The 23,012-nt window shown below is 37.9% G+C and overlaps 1 protein-coding gene across 5 annotated transcripts; it reads left to right on the forward strand.

Moving 5' to 3' along the window:
* Positions 1–94: 94 nt before the first annotated feature.
* LOC135617487 (DNA mismatch repair protein MSH3-like) lies at positions 95–22,633 on the forward strand. Of its 5 annotated transcripts, none has more exons than XM_065117757.1 (14): positions 95–260; positions 1,319–1,364; positions 2,321–3,837; positions 4,529–4,723; positions 5,048–5,212; positions 8,073–8,171; positions 8,430–8,681; positions 16,531–16,785; positions 16,859–16,990; positions 17,693–17,953; positions 18,044–18,115; positions 18,830–18,979; positions 19,483–19,977; positions 22,004–22,633. In XM_065117757.1, exons 3-14 carry the CDS (start codon positions 2,857–2,859, stop codon positions 22,352–22,354), a joined length of 3,408 nt encoding a protein of 1,135 aa, XP_064973829.1. In that variant the 5' UTR covers positions 95–260; positions 1,319–1,364; positions 2,321–2,856; the 3' UTR covers positions 22,355–22,633. The 5 variants fall into 5 exon arrangements, with proteins under 5 accessions (XP_064973829.1, XP_064973834.1, XP_064973832.1 ...); XM_065117762.1 differs by having other exon boundaries at positions 21,941–22,076; XM_065117760.1 differs by having other exon boundaries at positions 21,885–22,019.
* Positions 22,634–23,012: the final 379 nt, after the last annotated feature.

Below are 23,012 nucleotides of genomic sequence, written 5' to 3' on the forward strand. Positions count from 1 at the left end.
TATGGTAAAAAAAAAAAGGGTTTGATTTGGCATAACACTAATATATTATTGCACCCGTCCAAGTTCAAGAACCAACCATCTCCTCCATCGTTACCTCCCTTTCGGAGAGGCCTAAACGAGGCAAGAGGAAGGAGCAGTGAGATGGTGACCTCATCGGTGGTGTACACGTACCCCCTCTCCAACTAGACCTTCGAGTCGAAGGAGCGAAAGATGGAGAAGGACGCCTCCGTGCTCGATCGCCTCGCCCGCATGAAGGTCAAGTAAGTCCACTCCCATCTCGATTCCCCCATGTAGATTTCTTCTATAGTCTCCACCCTGAAAGCCTTAGAGATGTTTTCTTGAGCCCAAAGCCCCACACTCGATCACTTTTGTTCTTGACTGTTACTATCCTTGTCTGGTTTGGTCGTTCGGGCCTCAGTTCGCAGAAGTTGATGTTACCCTACTTTTCTTGAATTAGTTCTTGTTTGTTACTATTGTTATCTGATTTGTCGTTCTTCTGCCTACCGTTCGATGTTGCCACACGTTCGATGACTTCGTTCTCGAGTGTCACGCTTATTGTCTGATTCAAGATGAAATCCAGGAAATGATTTAGTTGTACTTGGTCAATTGCAAACCCAAGTCGTTCGATTCGATGTTGTTTGTTGTTCATAGATTCCTAGATTTAATTTTCTCAACTTGATACCACTCGGAATCTTTTCTCTCGCACCCTTGTGCGATTCCACAAGTTCCATTTTCCTGTCATGCAAGGCCAAAATTTTTCTTTATGTGGTTGAAAGAAAGAAAGACCGAAGATGAGAATTATTGGATAAATAGCAGATGTTGTAGAGTCTGTAGAGACAATATGAGGATAGTAGTTAATGCAAATAGTGAATTGGATATTTCACTATGCTTCTATTCATACTAGTTATCAATTGTTTAGGACCTACCCTCTCTCTCTCTCTCTCTCTTAGATAAATCTCCTGAAGACGCACTCTTGATTGAGCCGTCGCTGGGAAAATGCTGTGTGCTAAGTTTGGGGCTTTGGTACATAAGCAATTGATTTGTCTTTGACATTCAACATCGATTGTGGGTGGTCATGCAAGTCATGACCATACAGGATTAATCTTCAGAGGGAATTAAGATAATTTTGCTTTTTTTAGTTGTTAACGAATAAATTTCCAAGTAATTTTTGGAAATTTGAGTTGCATTTGTAACTTATATGGGGTGAATGCCCCTAACTTTGTCATTTCTCTCTCTTATTGCTCTAATATGGTGTTGGAGCTTAATAACTTATTAACTATATATTTTTTTTATTGCTTTCCTTTTTCTTTTGATTCAGCTACATGAAACAAGGCATGCAAAGAAGTGTTGAAGGAATATTGTTGGTAAAGATCGACACTCTGTTCCGTTATTTCAGCGTTTTCTGGTTATACTTTATTTTCTCAGGTTTATGCGAGGCACATATTGCAATATATTCGATGATAAAGTAATTATATCAGAATGTCAAACCATTTGATTTTAAAGTAACATTTTATGTTATATCATGGGCATGTCATAGCTCAATTGTCATCTAATATGACAGCACGATCACCGTTTTGGTTGGTCATCTAATCGAATCAGTATACTAGTCATTATCGATGTAATATCATGTGTCATTACACAAATAAACATTGATGTTTATGAAAGGAAGGAAAAAAGAAGAAGAGGAAGGGTGGGTGGCAAAAGAGGAGGGAGAAGAGAAAGCGGTGAAGAAGGAAGAAGAAGTGGCAAAGGAGAAAGAAGAAGAGGAGGAATGCGATGATAGTGACGTTGCAAAGCGATGATGCTACATGAGAAGAGGGCTCATATTTCTATTTTAGGTTTTTTTTTCTTCTTTTTTTAATGATAGGTTGGATGCTAAAAAAAATTTCTGAGTTGGAATAGATTACCCGAAACAATAGTGGTTCTTGTACCGATCCACTCCCATATCAATATATACCACCCATTTTGTACCATTTCAGGTGGTAACATAATATTCGATGATAGCTGTATTCAAATTTGGAATATAAAGATAAATTTAGTATGTCTATTATCGTTTAGGAGCTTCTGTACATAACTGAGACAAGTGCATATCTAATTTAACAGAGATATAGTACATTGTATCTAACAGAGATATAAACCCTAACAGAGATATAAAATTTCTGTTGTCAATATAGCAGCTTCACTCCTGCAAGCAGTGGCTTTTTTTTTTGGCATACTTTTACCACGAAGGGATATCTTTATTCGTTTATCTATCTTATGACTAAGATATTTAGGTTTTGAGAATATCTCAATCAATGAATGCATATTACAATGGATGCAGAGCTACGGATCTGTTTTATCGATGATCCCACTACAGTTGTCAAGGTTCAAGTTCATCATGGTAAGAAGGTCTGTGAAGCTGTTGGGGTGGCAGTAGAAGTCGGCTGGTTTCATCAAATGAATGCTTTTGTTTGTACTCTGTCCCTTTTTACAAGCAACTGTGTCATCAAGCTAAGCTAAATAGGCGCAGGATTGAGAAAGCTAGCGATACTATAGATGTAAGGAGACCTGGTCAAATTGAATCGGGCCAGCCTCCTTGTTATCTTCTCATATGTACTTGTAATTGCTGGTGATGAAGAAATCTCAATCCATTTTAATGGCTTCCTTGCCATCTCAACGAGTTTTAGTTGAGGTTGAATATGATCCGAGAAATTGTTTTTTTTTTTCGTCAACCTTATTCTCCAACATGAGCGGCCCTATTTGTGTCGATCGCTGGTTCTCTCTCTCTCTCTCTCTCTCTCTCTCTCTCTCTCGATCTATATATATACCTTTGCCGCTTCCCGCGTTGTCACCCCTCTCTCTCTCTCACACCTCAACATGGGGAAGCCAAAGCAACAGACCATCTCCCGCTTCTTCGCCCCCAAACCCCCTCAGATCCCTTCGTCTGCTTCTCCCCCGTCGCAGCCTAAACCCTCCCCAAGAATCTCCGCCACCGTCTCCTTCTCCCCCTCCGCCAAGCGTAGGCTTCAAACCCTAACCCCTTCGCCTCCCCCCAAACCCAAGAAATCGACACCCCCCTCCCCTCAATCCCCCGCCGCCATTCCTCCCTCCAACCCTTTCCTCCACCGCCGCTTCCTTTCCAAGCTCCTTGACCTCTCTTCCCCCTCTTCCTCCTCCTCCTCCTCCTCCTCCTCCTCCTCCTCGGCTGCCGCCGCCAAACCCCTTCCACAAAACCCTGCATACACGCCTCTTGAACAACAAGTTCTTGACCTCAAAACTAAGTACCCAGACGTTCTTCTCATGATCGAGGTCGGGTACAAGTACCGTTTCTTTGGCGAGGACGCAGAAATTGCCGCCCGGGTCCTCGGAATCTTCGCTCACGTCGACCGTAACTTCCTCACCGCCAGTATCCCCACGTTCCGGCTCCACTTCCATGTTCGGCGCCTCGTTGCCGCGGGTTACAAGGTCGGCGTCGTGAAGCAGACCGAGACCGCCGCCATCAAGGCGCACGGTTCCAACCGTCTCGGACCCTTTTCCCGGGGCCTGTCCGCATTGTACACGAGGTCGACCATTGAGGCCGCAGAGGACATGGGCGGTGCGAGGGATGAGGGGGTCAGCATCTCGGGGAGCAATTACCTTGCTTGTGTCGTAGAGAAGGAACTGGTTCCGGGGAGGGTGCATCTCGAGGGAAGGTTTGCTGTGAGGATCGGGATCATCGCCGTGGAGGTCTCGACGGGGGATGTTGTTCATGGGGAGTTCAACGATGATTCGATAAGGACAGGGCTCGAGGCGGTGCTGATTAGTGTATCTCCTGCTGAGATTCTTTTGGGGGAACCCCTTTCCGCAACAACAGAGAAGGTCAGTATTTATTGACAATGTAATTTGAAACTAATATGGGATTACTGGAACTCAACTCCTTTGTCATCAAGGAAGCCGTCTTCTATTAACCCATTTCATTTTTTTTTCTTTCTTCTGTTTCATGATACATATGGATAACTTTTTTTATTGTATTTATAGGATTCTCCTATTGAATCTGTGTCTGAATAGTCGAGATTTACCTTATGTGTCACCCTTTTGGATGATTACATGCATTAAAAAATATTTGCATTTGCTTAATGCTATTTAAATTAAAATTTTCACCCGGATTAAATCCTTACCTGGTTTTGCACAACAGTGACTTTTTTTTTATATTGCTTAGTATGAGAGACTGCAATCACTTGCAAGATATTTATCAATATCAGCAGAACAAAACATTGCCATCGAGATCAGAGCCTTTTGATATAACTGATCTCCATTACTGTTACAGCTCAAATCTGCCAACTAGGTTCTTTCCTGACAACTAACATTTGTCTCATTAAATCTATAGTCAAATATTTGCATGGAATATAGAGTTGCCCAGAATTTGATTTAACTAGGTGCACTGGTGCATTATTTGGTAAGGTGTAATTTCTTGATGTGATCCTGCTTTCTATGTTCAACAAACTGATAATCATGACAGGTTCAGTGGTTTTGTGCTAATGTTGTTTATGTGCAATGTTTTCTTTCTTAGCTTCTACTGGCATATGCTGGACCTACATCCAATGTTCGGGTTGAGCGTGCCTCACGTGATTGTTATAGTGATGGGGGTGCACTTGCTGAAGTGATTTCTTTGTATGAGATCACAGATGACAATGTTCTGGCTGCTGTAAACAATACAGAAAATGGTGATAGAAGAGAGGAAGGATATAATCATCCTACAATTGAGGTATGCTTGTTTATTAGTATAGTTCATAAAATACTTGGAGTCATGACCAATATCATCTTTGTTTTGCATATGAATAAACATCATCCCATCCCACCCACCTCTCCCCCCCCCTTCCCTCTCTCTCTCTCTTCCTGCCTGCTCCTGTCTCCCTGCACTTGCCCTCATGTTTGCTTTTCTTTTTCTGTGTATCTATCTCTTTATCACCACTTTCTGTGGCCATATGCATCACAGCATTGTCTTTTTCATTCACAAAGACTGATATATATGATATATAGCTCTTAGATTCACCGTAGATTACCATTTTTCTTTGATTTCCCCTTACAGAAAATTATGGCCATGCCTGAATTACCCATTCAGGCGTTGGCATTGACCATTCGTTATCTTAGAGATTTTGGGTTGGAACGGATAGTAGGCTCCACTGCTTCATTTCGGCCTATTTCTAGCAACTTTGAGATGACTTTATCAGCAAATGCCCTTCATCAGCTTGAGGTAGTTTTTCTTATCATGCTCAATATAATATTGATGTATGTGTATATGTCATTTATAGTTTTCTTTTTTTCTTTCTGAAAATGGCAGCTATAAAGTTTTTATGAGATCATGTTTGTTGTGTTTGTGCAAGACACAGTAAAATGCAGCACTATCATCCATTTCAAATTTGTCTTTTTTCCTTCATCCTCTAGTTGTAGACTCAATTTTATCAATGTAAACAAGGTTTGCCATTTTGATGCGCTCCATGACTGTATCAGTATGTGTCCAGTCCATGTTGGCATATAACATACAGTAAGTACATCGGTATGTATTGTGGTGCCAAGAAGAGGCGAGGGGGGAAGGTGGGGGAGGAGAAGAAAAGGAGGAAGAGAAGGAGGATACTGATTACTGAGAAGAAGAGGATGGGAGGAGAAAGAAAGAGGAGATGGTGGCAGTGACCATAGAGGAGTGCTAGGCGGATTGACAGTCATTGGGGGAAGGCTTCGATGGCAAGCCTGTTCCACATCTGGACAACTCGAAAAGGGACAGACTTCATCCCAGTTCACACTTATGGACTAGTAAATATTGGTCAGCATGTACTGGTTCGAGACAAATGACAATCCTTGAATATAAGTTTATGATTTTGATTGGGTATCCTCTGAATGTCCTAGTTTTCAAAGTGATCTTTCATCAACAGCAAATATATTACTTAACAAAGAAGATGAAGGCTTCTGATAATAAATAATCTAAGTCTGAGATGACTTAAATAAGCTTAACTCTGAATTTGTGGAAACTTTGTCTCTATATGGTTGAAGTTAATCTCTTTGTCTCACACTTAAGATGGTCAATGCATATACACATTTGGTTTACTAATGGACAAGTGATATATATTATTTGCAGATGCAGATCAATCTTAATGCACTTTTTAAGTGTTACTTGGAAGCAAGGATTGAAATATCATACTGACGATGTCGTCGATATATATATATATATATATATATATATATATATATATATATATATATATATATATATATATATATATAAGTAAAAGAAAAATCTTTTTTGGCGATGTCATCAAAGCGACGTCTCCTCTCTTCTCCCCACGTGAGGCGACGTTGCCTCTCTTCTCCCCAAGCGGGGTGACGTCACCTTCGCTTGGTACGGTGCAGCACAATACTATATATCGAGCGGTATATTTTGGTTTATCGCTCGGTATATATATATATATATAAGTAAAAAAAATCTTTTTCGACGATATCGCCGAAGCGACATCTCCTCTCCTCTCCCCACGTGAGGCGACGTTGCCTCTCTTCTCCCCAGATGGGGCGACATCACCATGGCAATGTCATAGAAAAATGAGGTGACGTTCGGCTCTCTCTCTCTCTCTATATATATATATATATATTTATATATATATATAAGTAAAAACAAAATCTACGAAGTCGCCTCTATTTATGTATATATTTAGATATATATATATTTATATATAAAAGTAAAACAAAAAAATCTGCGACGTCACCTCCCTTCTCCCCACGCGGGGCGACGTCGTAGAAAAATGAGGCGATGCCGCCTCTCTCTCTCTCTCTCTCTCTCTCTCTCTCTCTATATATATATATATATATATATATATATATATATATATATATATATATAAGTAAAAAAAAAAATCTGCGACGTCGCAGAAAAACGAGGCGACGTTGCCTTTATATATATATATATATATATATATATATATATATATATACAAAAAAAAATATCGCCCGGTAGCGGGCTGTCTGTGTATCGGTCTGCTGGCAAATCGGTATGTACTGCTTGGTATTATTCAAAATTGAAGACCTTGCTTGGAAGTAATCTTAATTATGATCAGACATTTGGATGGTAAATGTACTTTCAGCTAAGGTTTGAAATATCGTACCGTACCGATATTTCGATATTCGCTCGGTATAGTACGATACTGTATACCGAGCGGTACACTGTTCGACATATATATATATATGTATATATATGTATATATGTATATATGTATATATGTATATATGCATGTATCGACGACATCGCCGAAGCGATGTCGCCTCTCTCTTCCCCAAGTGGGGCGACGTCATCTAGGCAACGTCGCCTCGTATATATATATATATATATATATATATATATATATATATATATATATATATATATATATATATATATATATATATATATATATATATATATATATTTTTTTTTTTTTTTTTTTTTTTTTTTCCTTCTCCCTCACGGGCGATGTTGCCTTAAAAAAAAAAGAATATATATATATATATATATATATCGTCCGATAACGGGCGGTCCGTGTACCGGTCAACTGACGGACCGGTACGTACCACCCGTACTGGGCGGTATTATTTGAAACTATATACCTTGCTTTCAGCCATAGCAATTGAAAGAGTACCCAACTGATGAGGCTGCAGTAGAAAGTTGCTTTTGAACAAAACTAAAAGTGTAATGTCATAGCAAACCGGGAAGATAATTTGAGAGTTTTTTGAATTGTGAATAAGGAAAAGAATTCATTGTATGCTTGTCTTCGAGTCATTCTAGTTATAGATTGGATCAGGATAGTTTAGACAACATTTTGTGGGATTTTGAGATTTATGAATAAGAAATTTACAACCACGAGTGATCTTAGTTTATGATGTATTGTAAGCCTTAGAGGCTGTCTCATGAAATTGTTTATTTCATTATTGTAATAGATTTATCCTAGTTTAGTGGCATAGTCTCCTTTTCCTCTCTCTTTCATCTATGGGAGACAAGTTCAAATTGAAACTTCAAGGTCCAATGTCAGTTTCTTTTTTCATCATGAAACAAATTTATATTTTGGTTTAATTAATCTTGATAATTTTTTTAGGTTTTGGCAAACAACTCTGATGGTTCTTCAGAAGGGTCCCTATTTCAAGTTATGAATCATACGTGTACTGCATATGGATCAAGGCTTTTCAAACACTGGGTAAGCTTTTTGGTATAGTTATACTTGATTGCACTGAAATGCACATTTACTGCATAATCTCTTAATATGAAGTCATTTTGAGTGACTATGAAGCACTTTCTTCAACTAAACGGGAAAAAGAAAAAAAATAAAGAAAAAAATCTGCAATACTTTTCCTTCACTTTCAAGTTAGCATTACATAAGTTGTTTGCATGAAGAACACAATGTTTCTTCCCCAGTTCTCTCTATTCTTTGTTGATATTCAAGTTTTTATTGCAGGTAACTCATCCTTTGTGTGATAGAAACTCAATATCAGCTCGTCTTGATGCGGTTTCTGAGATTGCTGAATCAATGGGCTCGTGCAAGGGGTCACAGGTGGAAATGGAGCTTGGAGTTGAGAATCACTCTGATGCATTTAGGCAGTCCGAGCTCAGTGAGGTTATGTCTTCAATTTTAACTATGCTAGGGAAGTCACCTGATGTTCAACGAGGAATATCGAGAATTTTTCATCGAACTTCCACAGCAGCAGAGGTAGTGCCGGACCTGTTGGTTTCTTTGGTTAAGATGCAATTGTAGAATAAAAATTGGTTCCCAATGGTATTCTCAAGTCTTGATAGTCTGACATTGATATAATTAGTACAGGATAAATCTATTATACCTGTATCATGGTATATCATGTATGTGCTATTCCTTCCTGCACTTTTTTCCTGTGGACGATGTATATTCTTGCAAGATATCCACAGTTCTCAGAATATGTTTTCATTTATATCCAATTCATTAACTTGAAGCACAGTTTTTGTAACATCCCATTAGTCCCACATCGGAAGTGGTCAATGTGTATGATTAGCTTATAAGGGCCTGATGAGTGTACTACGTTAACTCCCGCTTAAGCATTTTGGTCCGTGGTTGAAAGACCAAAATGGAGTTATTGGCCAGTTGGCTCATCAGACTCGGGTCATGACATTTGGTATCAGAGCCGACTTAGCATTTGGGCAGGGTGAGAGGGCTCGAGTAGGAAAGGGCTACATGTGGATGGAGTCATAGAACTCATCACGGCGTGGAGCCACCACTGAGTTAATCCTCACATGCATTATGCTAGGGTTCGATCTGGGTTATGACGGGCCTTGACGAGGACGTCAAGCTAATTGAGTTGGGGATAATGTAACATCCCATTAGTCCCACATCGGAAGTGGGCAATGTGTATGATTAGCTTATAAGGGCCTGATGAGTGTACTATGTTAACTCTCGCTTAAGCATTTTGGTCCGTGGTTGAAGGACCAAAATGGAGTTATTGGCCAGTTGGCTTATCAGACTCGGGTCGTGACATTAAACTGCTCAAAGTCATCAAAAAAGTCATTAAAGATTTATCTTATGTGGAAGAGCTCATTCAGATTGTTGATAAGAAAGAAAAAATCCTAAGGAATCGGGTCATCCCATTGGTTCAAGTTATTTGGAGACATCATTCTGGAGAGGAAACAACCTGGGAGCTAGAGGAGGAAATGAAAAAGGTGTATCCCCATCCTTTCATCGATAGAGGTACGATAAATTTAGAGGACTAAATTTTTCTTTTAAGGGGGGGAGAATGTAACATCCCTCATTTCTGAATTTTTATATAAGTTTCTAGTGGTAATGTAAGTATCTATTTTAAATTTGACAAAAGAGTTAAAGTATGAATCAGAGATAACTTATTCATAAGATTTGGGGGATTTGTTCAAAAAAAAAAAAAAACAAATCTGAGGACCTATATGTAAACCCTGAGGACCTAATCGTAAATATAGTAATACAAGGACTAAACTGCAAAATACACAAAATTACAAATCCCACCGCTTAAGCCTCTCTGCCTTCGTTCTTAAGGAACCAGAGAAGGCAGCTGCGTGGAAGAACAGAGAAAGAAGAAGAGAAAAAAAAGGGGGAAGAAGAAGAAGAAAGAAAAAAATTGGGGCTTTGAGGTTTCTTACTCAAATCTTCTCAATTGGGGTCATAATTCTCAAAGGCAAGTGTTCTAACCTCATCCTATAGAAATATTAGTCTCTGTTCTGATATTTATTCTAATTAATCTGAAGGATTTCTATTTAGAACCTGATATTTCTCTCTTTGGACATAGAACCATGGATCTGAAATTTTTCAGTAAACTGACCCCTATATACTATTTCAGCTATAAATTTTAGCACCAAATGTGGATTTGGGCAGGACTTAGTTCGTTTGAAATTAGACTCTTATATCTTTCTTTTGACCCTGATTTTGGACACCGAATATTTACCCAAACGCCTGTATCAAATGATCCTACAGATTTTGCAAAACAGGGATCAAAATTTCTTATCTTTCGATACTAAAATACTTATAAGTCTCTGTTAGAAATTCTGATTTGTACGAAACTGACTTCATTCGAAACTAGACTTGTAAACCTTCTTTTGACATATAGATTGATAAAATTGGAATTCATATGCGTACCCTGTTATCTGTTGAATCCGACCCTATGAATTCTGCAAAACAGTGATTTTGTTCTTGACCTTGATTACTAAATCAACGGTAACTTCGTGTTGGAAACCCTGATTCATACGAAATTTGTTCATCAGAAAATAGATTGATATATCTTTCAACAATAGCTTTCTTGAGGGTATTGGAGCATAATTGATAACCTGAAGTATTTATCCAATGTGCCTCCCGAATTCTGTCAGAAGTCGAGCTTGATCGATTTTGCATCTTCCGTTTTCATTCGTTTGGAAATAGATTTCATTCAGTTCCCTTCACTCAATTGAGGCTTATATGAATGCTTAAATTCTTATGTGCTCTTGTCTATAAATTATTTCCATTCTTGAACATATTGTGTAATGTTCATGCTATATCACATTGATTTATATAGGCACATGTATATCCCATTGTTCCTCGTTTGCTTTCGATATGTGTCTATTCCAGTTTTATTCCTTTAGACATTGAATTCATTTAACCTTCTTATTTGAATTGAGTTGGGGATAATGTAACATCCCATTAGTCCCACATCGGAAGTGGGCAATGTGTTAATCCTCACATACACTATACTAGGGTTCGATCTGGGTTATGTCGGGCCTTGACGAGGACGTCAAGCTAATTAAGTTGGGGATATTGTAACATCCCATTAGTCCCACATCGAAAGTGGGCAATGTGTATGATTAGCTTATATGGGCCTGATGAGTGTACTACGTGAACTCCCGCTTAAGCATTTTGGTCCGTGGTTGAAGGACCAAAATGGAGTTATTGGTCAGTTGGCTTATCAGGCCCTTATAAGCAAATGAGGAACAATGGGATATACATGTGCCTATATAAATCAATGTGATATAGCATGAACATTACACAATATGTTCAAGTATGGAAATAATTTATAGACAAGAGCACACAAGAATTCAAGCATTCATATAAGCCTCAATTGAGTGAAGGGAACTGAATAAAATCTATTTCCAAACGAATGAAAACGGAAGATGCGAGATCGATTTCTGACAGAATTCGGGAGGCACATTGGATAAATACTTCAGGTTATCAATTATGCTCCAATACCCTCAAGAAAGCTATTGTTGAAAGATATATCAATCTATTTTCTGATGAACAAATTTCGTATGAATCAGGGTTTCCAACATGGAGTTATCGTTGATTTAGTAATCAAGGTCAAGAACAAAATCACTGTTTTGCAGAATTCATAGGGTCGGATTCAACAGATAACAGGGTACGCATATGAATTCCAATTTTATCAATCTATATGTCAAAAGAAAGGTTTACAAGTCTAGTTTCGAATGAAGTCAGTTTCGTACAAATCAGAATTTCTAACAGAGACTTATAAGTATTTTAGTATCGAAAGATCAGAAATTTTAATCTCTGTTTTGCAAAATCTGTAGGCTCATTTGAAACAGGCGTTTGGGTAAGTATGCGGTGTCCAAAATCAAGATCAAAAGAAAGATATAAGAGTCTAATTTCAAACGAACTAGGTCCTACCCAAATCCACATTTGGTGCTAAAATTTATAGCTGGAATAGTATATAGGGGTCAGTTTACCGAAAAATTTCAGATCCATGGTTCTATGTCCAAAGAGAGAAATATCAGGTTCTAAATAGAAATCCTTCAGATTATTTAGAATCAATATAAGAACAGAGACTAATATTTCTATAGGATGGGGTTAGAACACTTGCCTTTGAGAATTATGATCCCAATTGAGAAAATTTGAGTAAGAAACCTCAAAGTCCCAATTTTTTTCTTTCTTCTTCTTCTTCCCCCTTTTTTTTCTCTTCTTCTTTCTCTGTTCTTCCACGCAGCTGCCTTCTCTGGTTCCTTAAGAACGAAGACAGAGAGGCTTAAGCGGTGGGATTTGTAATTTTGTGTATTTTGCAGTTTAGTCCTTGTATTACTATATTTACGATTAGGTCCTCAGGGTTTACATATAGGTTCTCAGATTTTTTTTTTTTTTTTTGAACAAATCCCCCAAATCTTATGAATAAGTTACCTCTGATTCATACTTTAGCTCTTTTGTCAAATTTAAAATAGATACTTACATTACTACTAGAAACTTATACGAAAATTCAGAAATGAGGGATGTTACAATTTTAGTTGGCTTCTTCTCAAGTTCTGTAGGCATTTCAAGAGATAAAATCAATCGCTTAATTCTAGTGATGAAGTTGTAATCAAAATTAATCTTCCAAGAGCAATCTTATATATCTTTCTAGTCACTTGTAATTAGTATTATTAGGTTGAAGTTATTGCTATTGGATTGTACTCAAATGACCTCTTCAAATTATGTATTGGCAAACTCTGAAGTACATTAATTGTCTATATCATGTCTTAGAATAATGTATTACTCTCACTCAGCTTTTTTATTCGCCCTTAGGGAAAATGGTATGTTGCAGCTAGCTAAATGGATATTACCTATTAAACAAAGAGTAACATACTTGTCAGTGAGATAGCATTCCATACAATTAATTCTTTGTTTAAGTGTTATATTGTGTGTGTGTTGTCATACTGAATAACTTGAAACATTTAAGTCTTTTAGATGCGAGAAAAACAGAGAATACATTCCTTTTTCTTCTAGGCACTTTTGCATAAAAGAAAATGCATCTTGGTGATGCCATGTCGAAGTCCAAGGAGTATACCTTTCTGGTTCATTAGACCAATCTAAGAAATTTTATCTTATGTTGCTTCAAGTTATTCTCAATTGATCTCTCACACAAGGTTGTTATGCAAGATCTGTATGATTTTTATGTCCCTGAGGTGCAAATGTCTACTTCTTACATAGTTATTCCCGGGCTGACTTCATCAGATATATATGATTCCCATAATTGTTTCCTCAGGGTTATCTTCAGCCATCCAACGGTGTAGTTGATTGGGTTTTAGGGGGGAGCAATATCCAATCATTCACAAAATGGCCTTGGGAATATGTTAGCGATCTACTTATCAACCATAAACAATAGTTTTTTTTTTTAACCAGCAGGAACCATGATGCAATAGAGTTGACTACCCTTTTGATGATTGTTTAGTGTTTATAGATACTTGTTGAACACCTTCACAATGCTGGAGGTCTTAGGATCGGAGCGGCACTAAGAGGGGGGGGGGGGTGAATTAGTGCAGCGGATTAAAACTTGTAAGTTCGAAGATGATTCCGTAAAATACAAGGAGATTTCACTTTGATAGTAACTTGAGTAAAGTAAAAACCGGAAACTTGCTGCTGTGTAGATAACGATTGCAAAAAGGTAAGTACTTACACATTCAATGAACATGCCAATTTAAAGTGGTTCGATTAAATAACCTACATCTACTTGCGAAGCCTTCTTCGATGAGGCTCCCAACTTCCACTAGCAAATCTCTTTGAAGGGGAAGGACAAATACCACTCTTACAACCTTTTACAAGTGGTTCACACTCTTACAAATTTTTGAATAGAAAGAAGGAGGTGAACACTCAAAGTAATTGAAGACAAGACTTGCTAAATACTTTGCTAAGGCTTTATCTCAATCTCTAACTTCTCAAAGGTTGTATTCTCTGCTGAGAATTGAGGGGTATTTATAGGCCTCAAGAGGATTCAAATTTGGGCTCCAAATTTTGAATTCTCTTGGGTTTCTGAGGTTGGCGGTGCCACCGCCTGTCGGTGGCGGTGCCATCGCCTATCAGTGTCTGACACTGACAGTGTACTGGCGGTGCCACTGCCCAGTTCGGCGGTGACATCGCCGGACCTCTCGGGTGCTGGGCGGTGCCACCGCTTAGTCCAGCGGTGCCATCGCTCGGTTCTCGGGTTCTGGGCGGTACCACTGCCTACACTATTTCAGCTCACTGGTTGGGCTCCAAACTTGGCCCAAACCAGTCCGAACTCGGGCCCAATTGGCCCCTACTTGGGTTATAGGATTAACACCTAATCCTAACCCTAATTAACGTGCTAAATATGAATTTAAAGACATTTCCTAAGCTATTACAAAGTCCGCAAGTCAAGACTTCTTCCGGCGAACTTCCGACGGTCTTCCGATAAACTCTCGGAAACCATTCTGCAAAGTCCCGGCAAGCTCCTAGACTTCACGATTTGATCTTGGCGAGTTCCAACGAGCTTCTTCGGCAAGCTCCACGAACTTCCAACGAACCTTCTGGCGAGCTTCCGAAAAACCCTTCGGCAAGCTCCCTACTCATTCTCGGCTAGTTCCGGCAGCATTCCCGACGAACCTTCGGACTTCCGTCAAACTCTCGAACTTGCAATGAATTCTTCGTGCTTGACTCCGACACTTTGTTTCGCTTTATGTCTTCGTCGTTATCATAGTTAATTCTGCACACACAAGCCAAAACTCTACTCCGATCTAGACAATTATTATAACGCGAATTTACATTCTGTTGCCCAGCACGTCCTTGGTTGGCGCTTCGTCCGATTCTTCAGCGCATCGTCCTCTCTTGCGGCTTGTTGCCCAATCGGCAGTTGACCTCCGCAACCCCGATATCCTTGGCGCAATTCCACTCTCCTTGGCCCGATGCCCGACGTCCGAAGCCTTCTGCCATCCAATATCCTGACGCGATCTTCTCCGGCGCAACGTCAATTCCTCCTGCGTCAACTGTCTAATCCTGATCGAGTAGACCTGCATCACTCAAAATACAGTTAAACATCTAAACATAATCAATTAGTTTCATCATCAAAATCTGAGATTCAACAGAAGGATGGTGTCTCAAGCAACTCATTATGTAGTCCATGAAATTTTGTCTTAACATAGACAAGTTATTGCCTTAAGAAGTTTCAGCAACATCGATAAATTGTTTCCCTTTCAATAAGATATGGAGCTAGTTGAGAATCTAGACTAATCAACAGCCCTTATGAGAGTGATTGTATATGCTTGATTGCATCATTGATGTAATGCATTAATTGTGCTTTTGCAAGTGGCAATTTATTTGAGTTAGTGTTGGCAAAAACAAGGTGGTCACATGACATAATAAAAGATTTCTGGATTCAGTAGCCTGGCATGTTTTTGCAGGACTAATACATGCCATTGACATTGTACCATATAGGTGAGTGACATGCTCATACAGGTGTGTCACTGTCAAAAGAGAAAAAAAGAGAAAAATAATGAAATAGGTAAAAGATAGTCAGAACCATGAGGAAAAAATAAATAATACACATTCCTCTACATTCATTGTCGTAGAAACAAAAGGCCTCTTGATGTACTATAGACAACTCATGTATGGACCTCCTTAATTCCCACGGTTTAGTTCCACAAAAAAGATGTTAGTTTATAAGGACTTGATGAGTACATTATCATCGATAGGTTATTCCATTACGTTGAGTATTGGGCATGGTGTGTGGCTTAAGCATGAAAGGGCTATCCATGAATTAACGAAGACTCCAACCTCTTAAGTGTGGCAGATTGTACTACTCTCACATTGGATGTGGACGAAGATCTGATTTGGTTTGTTAGGGCTAGATGGATGAACTACCATTATCTTGGAGACTTGAGTATTTTGGTGCAATGGTTCAGACTTAATAAAATTATGAGTCAGTTATCCCATCAAGGTGTAGGTCGTGACAGTTTTAGCTGATGGAGGACCAGAGAAAAGTTTGAGAGGGCTTTCAAGTGATGCATTTGATCCAGTCGACCTGCCTCCATTGCTATGAGGCTGAAATGTAGGTGTCTCAGCCAATCTGGCAAAAAACATGTAAGACTTAGGCAGGTAAAAGTAGGTCTCACTGCCATTAGTAATAGCATGCACCGGATCATATACGTGGTAATGATCTATAATTTTTGGGTATAGTCATTGCTAGATGTATGTAATGCTTCATTTTTGGTATTTCTAATGGTTTTCTACTTGAACGAGGTTGGGAGTTTGTTAGCTGTAGATTCTGTCACACAATATGTCAATGCCTTATCTAAAATGTTCTCTTTCTTATCTCTTTTTACAGTTTATCGGGGTCATTCATGCTATACTTACCTCTGGGAAGCAATTACAGAAGCTTTATGTGGAGAGTGATGCAGGTTATGGAGCATCACAGCAAAAAAAAGTCAAATCTGCTTTACTTAGAAGGTTGATTTCGACTGCTGCTTCACCTACTGTAATGGGTCATGCTGTTAAACTTCTATCATCTCTAAACAAGGATGCAGCTGATCAGGGTGACATGTTGAATTTATTTATTTCATGCACCAATCAATTTCCTGAGGTTAGGGACTACAGTGTTGGTTACAATTATGCTCGGTTATAATGAAAAATTTGTGAGGAATTTTTATTTTCAGATTGGTAGAGGCCATATAGCTGTTCAGTTGGCAAAGGAGAAGCTGGATTTACTTATTGTCCAATATCGGAAGCAGCTTGGAGTGCGCAACTTGGAATTTATGAGTGTTTCTGGGAAGACACATATGATTGAAGTAATATTGCCAATTGAACATGTTTTTTTTACTTATCTGGACAAGTTCCAAGTTTCTTTGACCCTTTTGTGCTTATGCTTGGTGCACTTGCATTTGCATTTTTTTGTTATGGAGATCGGATCCTTTCTACATCCTATGCCACACGTCCATATTGAATCTTATGATCTGTTTCCTGTTGCTTTCTGTCTATCTGTTTTTCATTTTGTCACATGGAATTAAATGCAATTTCCACTATGCTACATGCCAACAATGTCATGGATATAGGATCCTATCTACTTTCTATGCTACACATCAACATTGAATCTTCTGATCTGTTCCCTGTTGCTTTCTTTCTCTTTTCATTTTGTTACATGGAATTAAATACAATTTCCACCAGCTTAAAATTCATTTATTGCTCTTAGTTGGTTCCACTGGTATAATTTATTCTTGGAACTTGTCAGGTCTTAGCTCGAATGATGTCAATTCATACTTCTTCAGATAATTATTAGCATGTCAGGGTTAATTCTGTTTCACTTTAAGCAAATTGGATTCCATTGACCTGCTAATGATTCTACAAAGCACCCCCATGCCTTAAATGGTTGTTTTTAACAAGCCTTTGGAGTCTTCTTGAACTGATAGTATTGGTGTGCAAATGTGAGGGAAATTTTCTTTTCTGATGTGTTGATCTTTTTTCCTAATTGAATTGTATTCCTGTGGTTCTAGCTGCCAGCAGATTTAAGGGTGCCTTCGAACTGGGTAAAAGTCAGTAGTACTAAGAGGACCATTCGATATCACCCACCTGAAGTGTTGGCAGCCTTGGATGAATTGTTGCTTGCCAGAGAAGAACTTGCTGTTGCATGTAGGACAACATGGGACAATTTCTTGATGAGTTTTGGGAAATACTATCCTCAGTTTCAAGCAGCTGTTCAAGCTCTAGCTGCTTTGGACTGCTTGCATTCACTTGCCATCCTCTCAAGAAATGAGGTATATGAAAACTGTAGTTATTTGCTTACATTTGTGTCTTATTTACAGTCTGAGTAGCATGTTGATATTTATCTTCATTTTTTTCTGCAGAATTATGTTCGTCCTGTTTTTGTTCATGATGATGAACCTAGTCAGATCCATATCTCCTCAGGCCGTCATCCTGTGAGTAGCAATGATTTTGATATGACTCTTCATGTTTTTTTAATTTCATATCTCCTCAGGCCGTCTCCATATCTCCTTTATAACCAGTAAATTCTGTGTTAATTGCATATATCGCCTAGATTCAACAATTTTCTCATCTTTGTTGTTGTTCCTGTTCTAGTCTCTTATCAGAATCCTGTATCTGTTTCCTCAACTGTGTTTCAAATGTCATCTCTGTTACTGGCTTCTTGTTGTTGCAAGAGTTGCCTTTTTGTAACCTCATTTTGTTGTTTATGCACTGTGGTGTGACCTGTATGTGTGCCATTGATCTAGTTCCATTTGATCCTGTCAGTTATTGTTGCATTTCTGCTGCATATTCATTGATATTTATATTTCACAAAGGGAAGATAAGCCACTGTACATTTGCTCGAATCAGTGCAAGAACGGGATAGTTCATTTTGCATTATTTCTAAGATGTAGCAGTTGACACTGTTATTGTGGAGTGATAAAACATGCCTTTGTGAAGCCTTTCATTTTCTTATCTAATGATCCTTGGCTGTTTGGTGATTGAAGAAGGTTATATTTATACCTTTGTTTCTCTGACTCTAAAATTAAATTGTACAATTGGCCTTGATAGATACACTGCATGAAAGCAAGTCACTGTTTGCAGAATTTTCTTTCCTTTTATAATATATTAATATGCTGGTTAAATGTGATCATATTCTGCTGCTGCAGGTTCTGGAGTCAATCCTTGGTGATAACTTTGTCCCAAATGATACCGAGTTGCATGCCGATGGTGAATACTGTCAAATTGTGACTGGACCAAATATGGGTGGGAAAAGTTGCTACATTCGCCAAGTCGCTCTCATAGCAATTATGGCTCAGGTATAAATAGGTCTTTGGTTGATGATCTATACTTTAGGATATCAAATTACTATTGTCAATCCTCATTTAATTTTTAGTTTTTGATGGTTTACTGAAGATCATATTGTGCATAAAGCAGTAATGTGCGGATTTTTTTTTTCTTTTGTTTTGATGTTGATGAGATAGTTCCTTCATAAACATTGCTAGGCATGTCATTATTCATCTATTTGTACTCATCTTATCAATTTTTGAATGAAAATATTCTAGAGCACTATCAAGAATTTAATCATAAAGTGGTGGTTTAAGTAGTGTCAAACTTCTTTTTTTTTTTTTATCATTTCTATTTGTCTGGTACATCTAACTTAGTTATGTCATCCTTTTGTTTCCTGGTTCATTATGAATACTAGAAAACTTTTACTAGATGCACCACTAAGATGGCCTTATTCATGTTGCTCTAAGTAAATTGTTGAGAGTTCTTTTTTCCTGATAATTGTGTCATGAAGATGTACCTCTGATTCATCTAGGTTGGTTCCTTTGTACCAGCATCATTGGTAAAGATGCATGTGCTGGATGGAATTTACACTCGTATGGGTGCGTCAGACAGCATCCAGCAAGGAATAAGCACCTTCTTTGAGGAGTTGACTGAGGCTTCTCAAATACTACATAATTGCTCATCATGCTCTCTTGTCATCGTTGATGAACTTGGTCGAGGCACAAGTACATATGATGGTGTTGCAATTGCTTATGCTACATTACAGTATTTTCTTAAACAGAAGAAATGCATAGTTCTTTTTGTCACTCACTATCCAAAGATTCTGGATATCCAAAAAGAGTTTAAAAGTTCAGTTGGGGCATATCATGTTTCCTATCTGACATCACAAAAACCTCTTGAAATTACTGAATCTGAATCAATATCTAGTGCTGATAAGCTTTGTCACAAAGAGGTTACTTTTCTTTATAAGCTTGTAAGGGGTGCATCGGATAAGAGCTTCGGTCTTAATGTTGCCAAGCTTGCACAGGTAATTTCAAATTATCATTATCTAGAAATTCTCTGCTATCTTATGTTTCTTTACTAGCCTAGCTTTGTGTATGGTCCTGAAAGTACATTCATTATTGGGACTTCTCAATTATATCCTAATGGAATTGAGGATTATTTCCATCACATGTGTAATCACATCTGTTGTATTATATTACTTGTTTTATTTACATATATAATGCTTGTTAAATAAAAAACACGTAAAATCCAAAAGAAAACTGGAAAGAGATTATGATGGATCTGAATTTGAAAAGGTATTGTATATGGTTGAAAAGTTTCAATAGTTTGTCCAATAAACAACTCATGTATGACCGAGGAGTAGGAAAAGGATTCCCAAAATCAAAAATAGTTTGAACTTTGTAGTTTATTCTATTAGTTCTTATTGCTCAGCCCATGCTAAGAAAGGGACAGAAACTGATAATGAAAGGGTTAATTTATTTTTACTAGAACGGAGTACCTTCATTTTGACTGTTCACATACGTGAGGGATGCAGAACTGGTTAGATCTCCAAAACTGTTTACCTAAGCTTTCTTTGTCCAATTTTACTACATTTCAAGGTGCACATAGAAGGTCCTAAAGGAAATAGGTACACACAAGGTCACAAAGGGAATAGGATATAAGAATCTCATTTTGCCCATGCTGAAGATTGTGGACTGTAAATGCACATTTTTTTCTGGAAATATGTATTTCAGAGAGGAATAATCAATCTTGATTTTAACATTTTTTTAGCTTACCTCCCATTTTATTAGCTCTTTGATGTTTGCTTTTGGCAAAGAAATGATTTGCAAGAGTTTATCTTTGTGCTAAATATTGTTACATGTCAAACTTGTACCTTATGTAACCTTGTAATTTGTATAACAGTCAATATTGGCATGGAGTTACAAAGGTATGTGTCACTTTGAAGTGTTGAATAGCTTTTTATTGTGTTAGGTCAGTAACATTATGTACTAGCAATAGAATTTCATAAGATTTGGAAGACATTGGCCATGGATATTTCTTTAAATCGTTGAATTGGATAAAAAAATTACATTTTATCTTAGTTTCTTAGACAAATTATTTTGCATATTAGTCCCTGATGTCTACTGATCTGCAAATTGATTTCTTGAATCCCATATGTTAGTGCCAAATGGGCCTCTTGGTTAGTTGGACCATAGATGAATAAAATATGTCACGGATACTTGCCTTTTTAACATTAACATAGAAACCTTGGATAACATAGAAACTTTACAAGATGTGTTGACAATTTACACGAATTTTATTAGTGGTCTTTCTACCCTTCTTTTCCATTATTTCGGTCAATGATTCACAAGAAATTTAATTATTTAGCTTGGCTTTCTTTGGATTTTCCAATTGGGTTCCTCTCATCTCCCATCTCTAATCTAACCTTGATGGTGGTAAGAATGTGAGATAAGCATCAGTGGGAACAAAAGTAGGATCTAACTAACCCCTTTTTATTGATAGATGAGACGGATGAGAACAAAGTGGAGTTTATGAGAAAGACTAAAATCTAGATCTTCTTGTAATGCTTCAATATGTATATGACATCCAAAATAGTCCCCAGTTTAATAGTGAGACTAAATAGTTCAATTGCCTTGATCTAATCTTGAGTTATCTTCGTGACTAGCATAGATGTCAAATAGCCCATATAACAAGAGATGATGGAACCTATTTGAAACCCATGTGTTTGTCTGCTTCATAGGCTGTAATTGGTAGCTCAGGAGACAAACTAAACATGAAATCAAACCATCAAATTAAATTTAATTGTTGTTTACAGTATAATAATGCAAACATTGACTTGTGACTTGTCAGTTATGTTTCAATTTTTGACATGCTTAATTCCATATGAGGAACCTGAATGTATCATTTGATCTTTTGTATGTTTGGTGCAAGATCATGTTGGTACAGGAACTAAATCGATACCATTTATCGGAAATTTGACTGAACAGATGCTTTAAATTTGAAATATTTTCCCGGATCCGGAACGAGTAATTAGCTATTATTTTCTTCAGCTACCGGCTTCGTGCATTGCACGGGCTGCTGTCATGGCTGCAAAGTTGGAATCAGAAGTGAGCAAGCATTTGGGAAGCAAAGAAGGGAGGTTAATTAAAGTGTCATCTCAGAATGAAAATTTAGATCATTCTTCTGAACTATCTGAGTTCTGCAAGGAACAAGAAGACTTTGCTGACTTGGCAAAAGCATGCCATAAAGTGTTGTTTTATATGATGTCTGCCTTGAACGAGGCTGAACCTGTGAACATGTTGTGTTCATTGAAGAATGCAAGAGAGATTGCATCCAAGTCCATAGATCATACAAGGGACATGCTTCCACTATCTTTTATCCCCACAAAAAGGAGACAATGAGACTGGCTTCAATGATTACAAGAGAGCTCATATCATCCAACCACCATGCCAAGATCACTGGAGAAATCAACATACAACACCTTGGATGCAAATTGAAATTGACGGAACAGGTTACTGAAGGCTCTTTGATGCGTTATGTAAAGATTGCAGATCCCCTTGCTGCCATAGTGAATAGTATAGAAACGGAATATGGTGGTGGTTCCATGCATATGAAATTTTGTTTAGCTTCACTCTTTGATCCCTGAGAAAATTGTTTATAATATGTGAAGCTTGTATATATATTTCTTCCAGGGAGCCTAGCTTAAATTATGCTTGCTGTTGCTCCTAAATCTTGTAGAGGGAAAGTGGAAAAAGTAAAAGTATGCGTTGCTTATTCTGATAAAATGATAAAGCAGTAATGATGTCGAGTCTTTCAGATGTTTTATGCTCAGTGATCATCACCCAAGACTCATTTGGCATTGAAGCTTCATCTATTTGTAATTTGTACCAATTTTTATGATCTTATCACTTGAATATAATTACTATCGTCAGTAGGGATTGTATGTATAGGCATCAAATCAGGATCCAAGATGGGCATCATAGGCCACCCCCTTGTTTATGGTGTGGACACGTAGTTATCTTTTAACAAAATTGTGACCCCTTTTGTGGATTGGATTCA

The sequence above is a fragment of the Musa acuminata genome, chromosome BXJ2-7 (genome assembly GCF_036884655.1).
Source record: "Musa acuminata AAA Group cultivar baxijiao chromosome BXJ2-7, Cavendish_Baxijiao_AAA, whole genome shotgun sequence".
Classification (NCBI taxonomy): domain Eukaryota; kingdom Viridiplantae; phylum Streptophyta; class Magnoliopsida; order Zingiberales; family Musaceae; genus Musa; species Musa acuminata.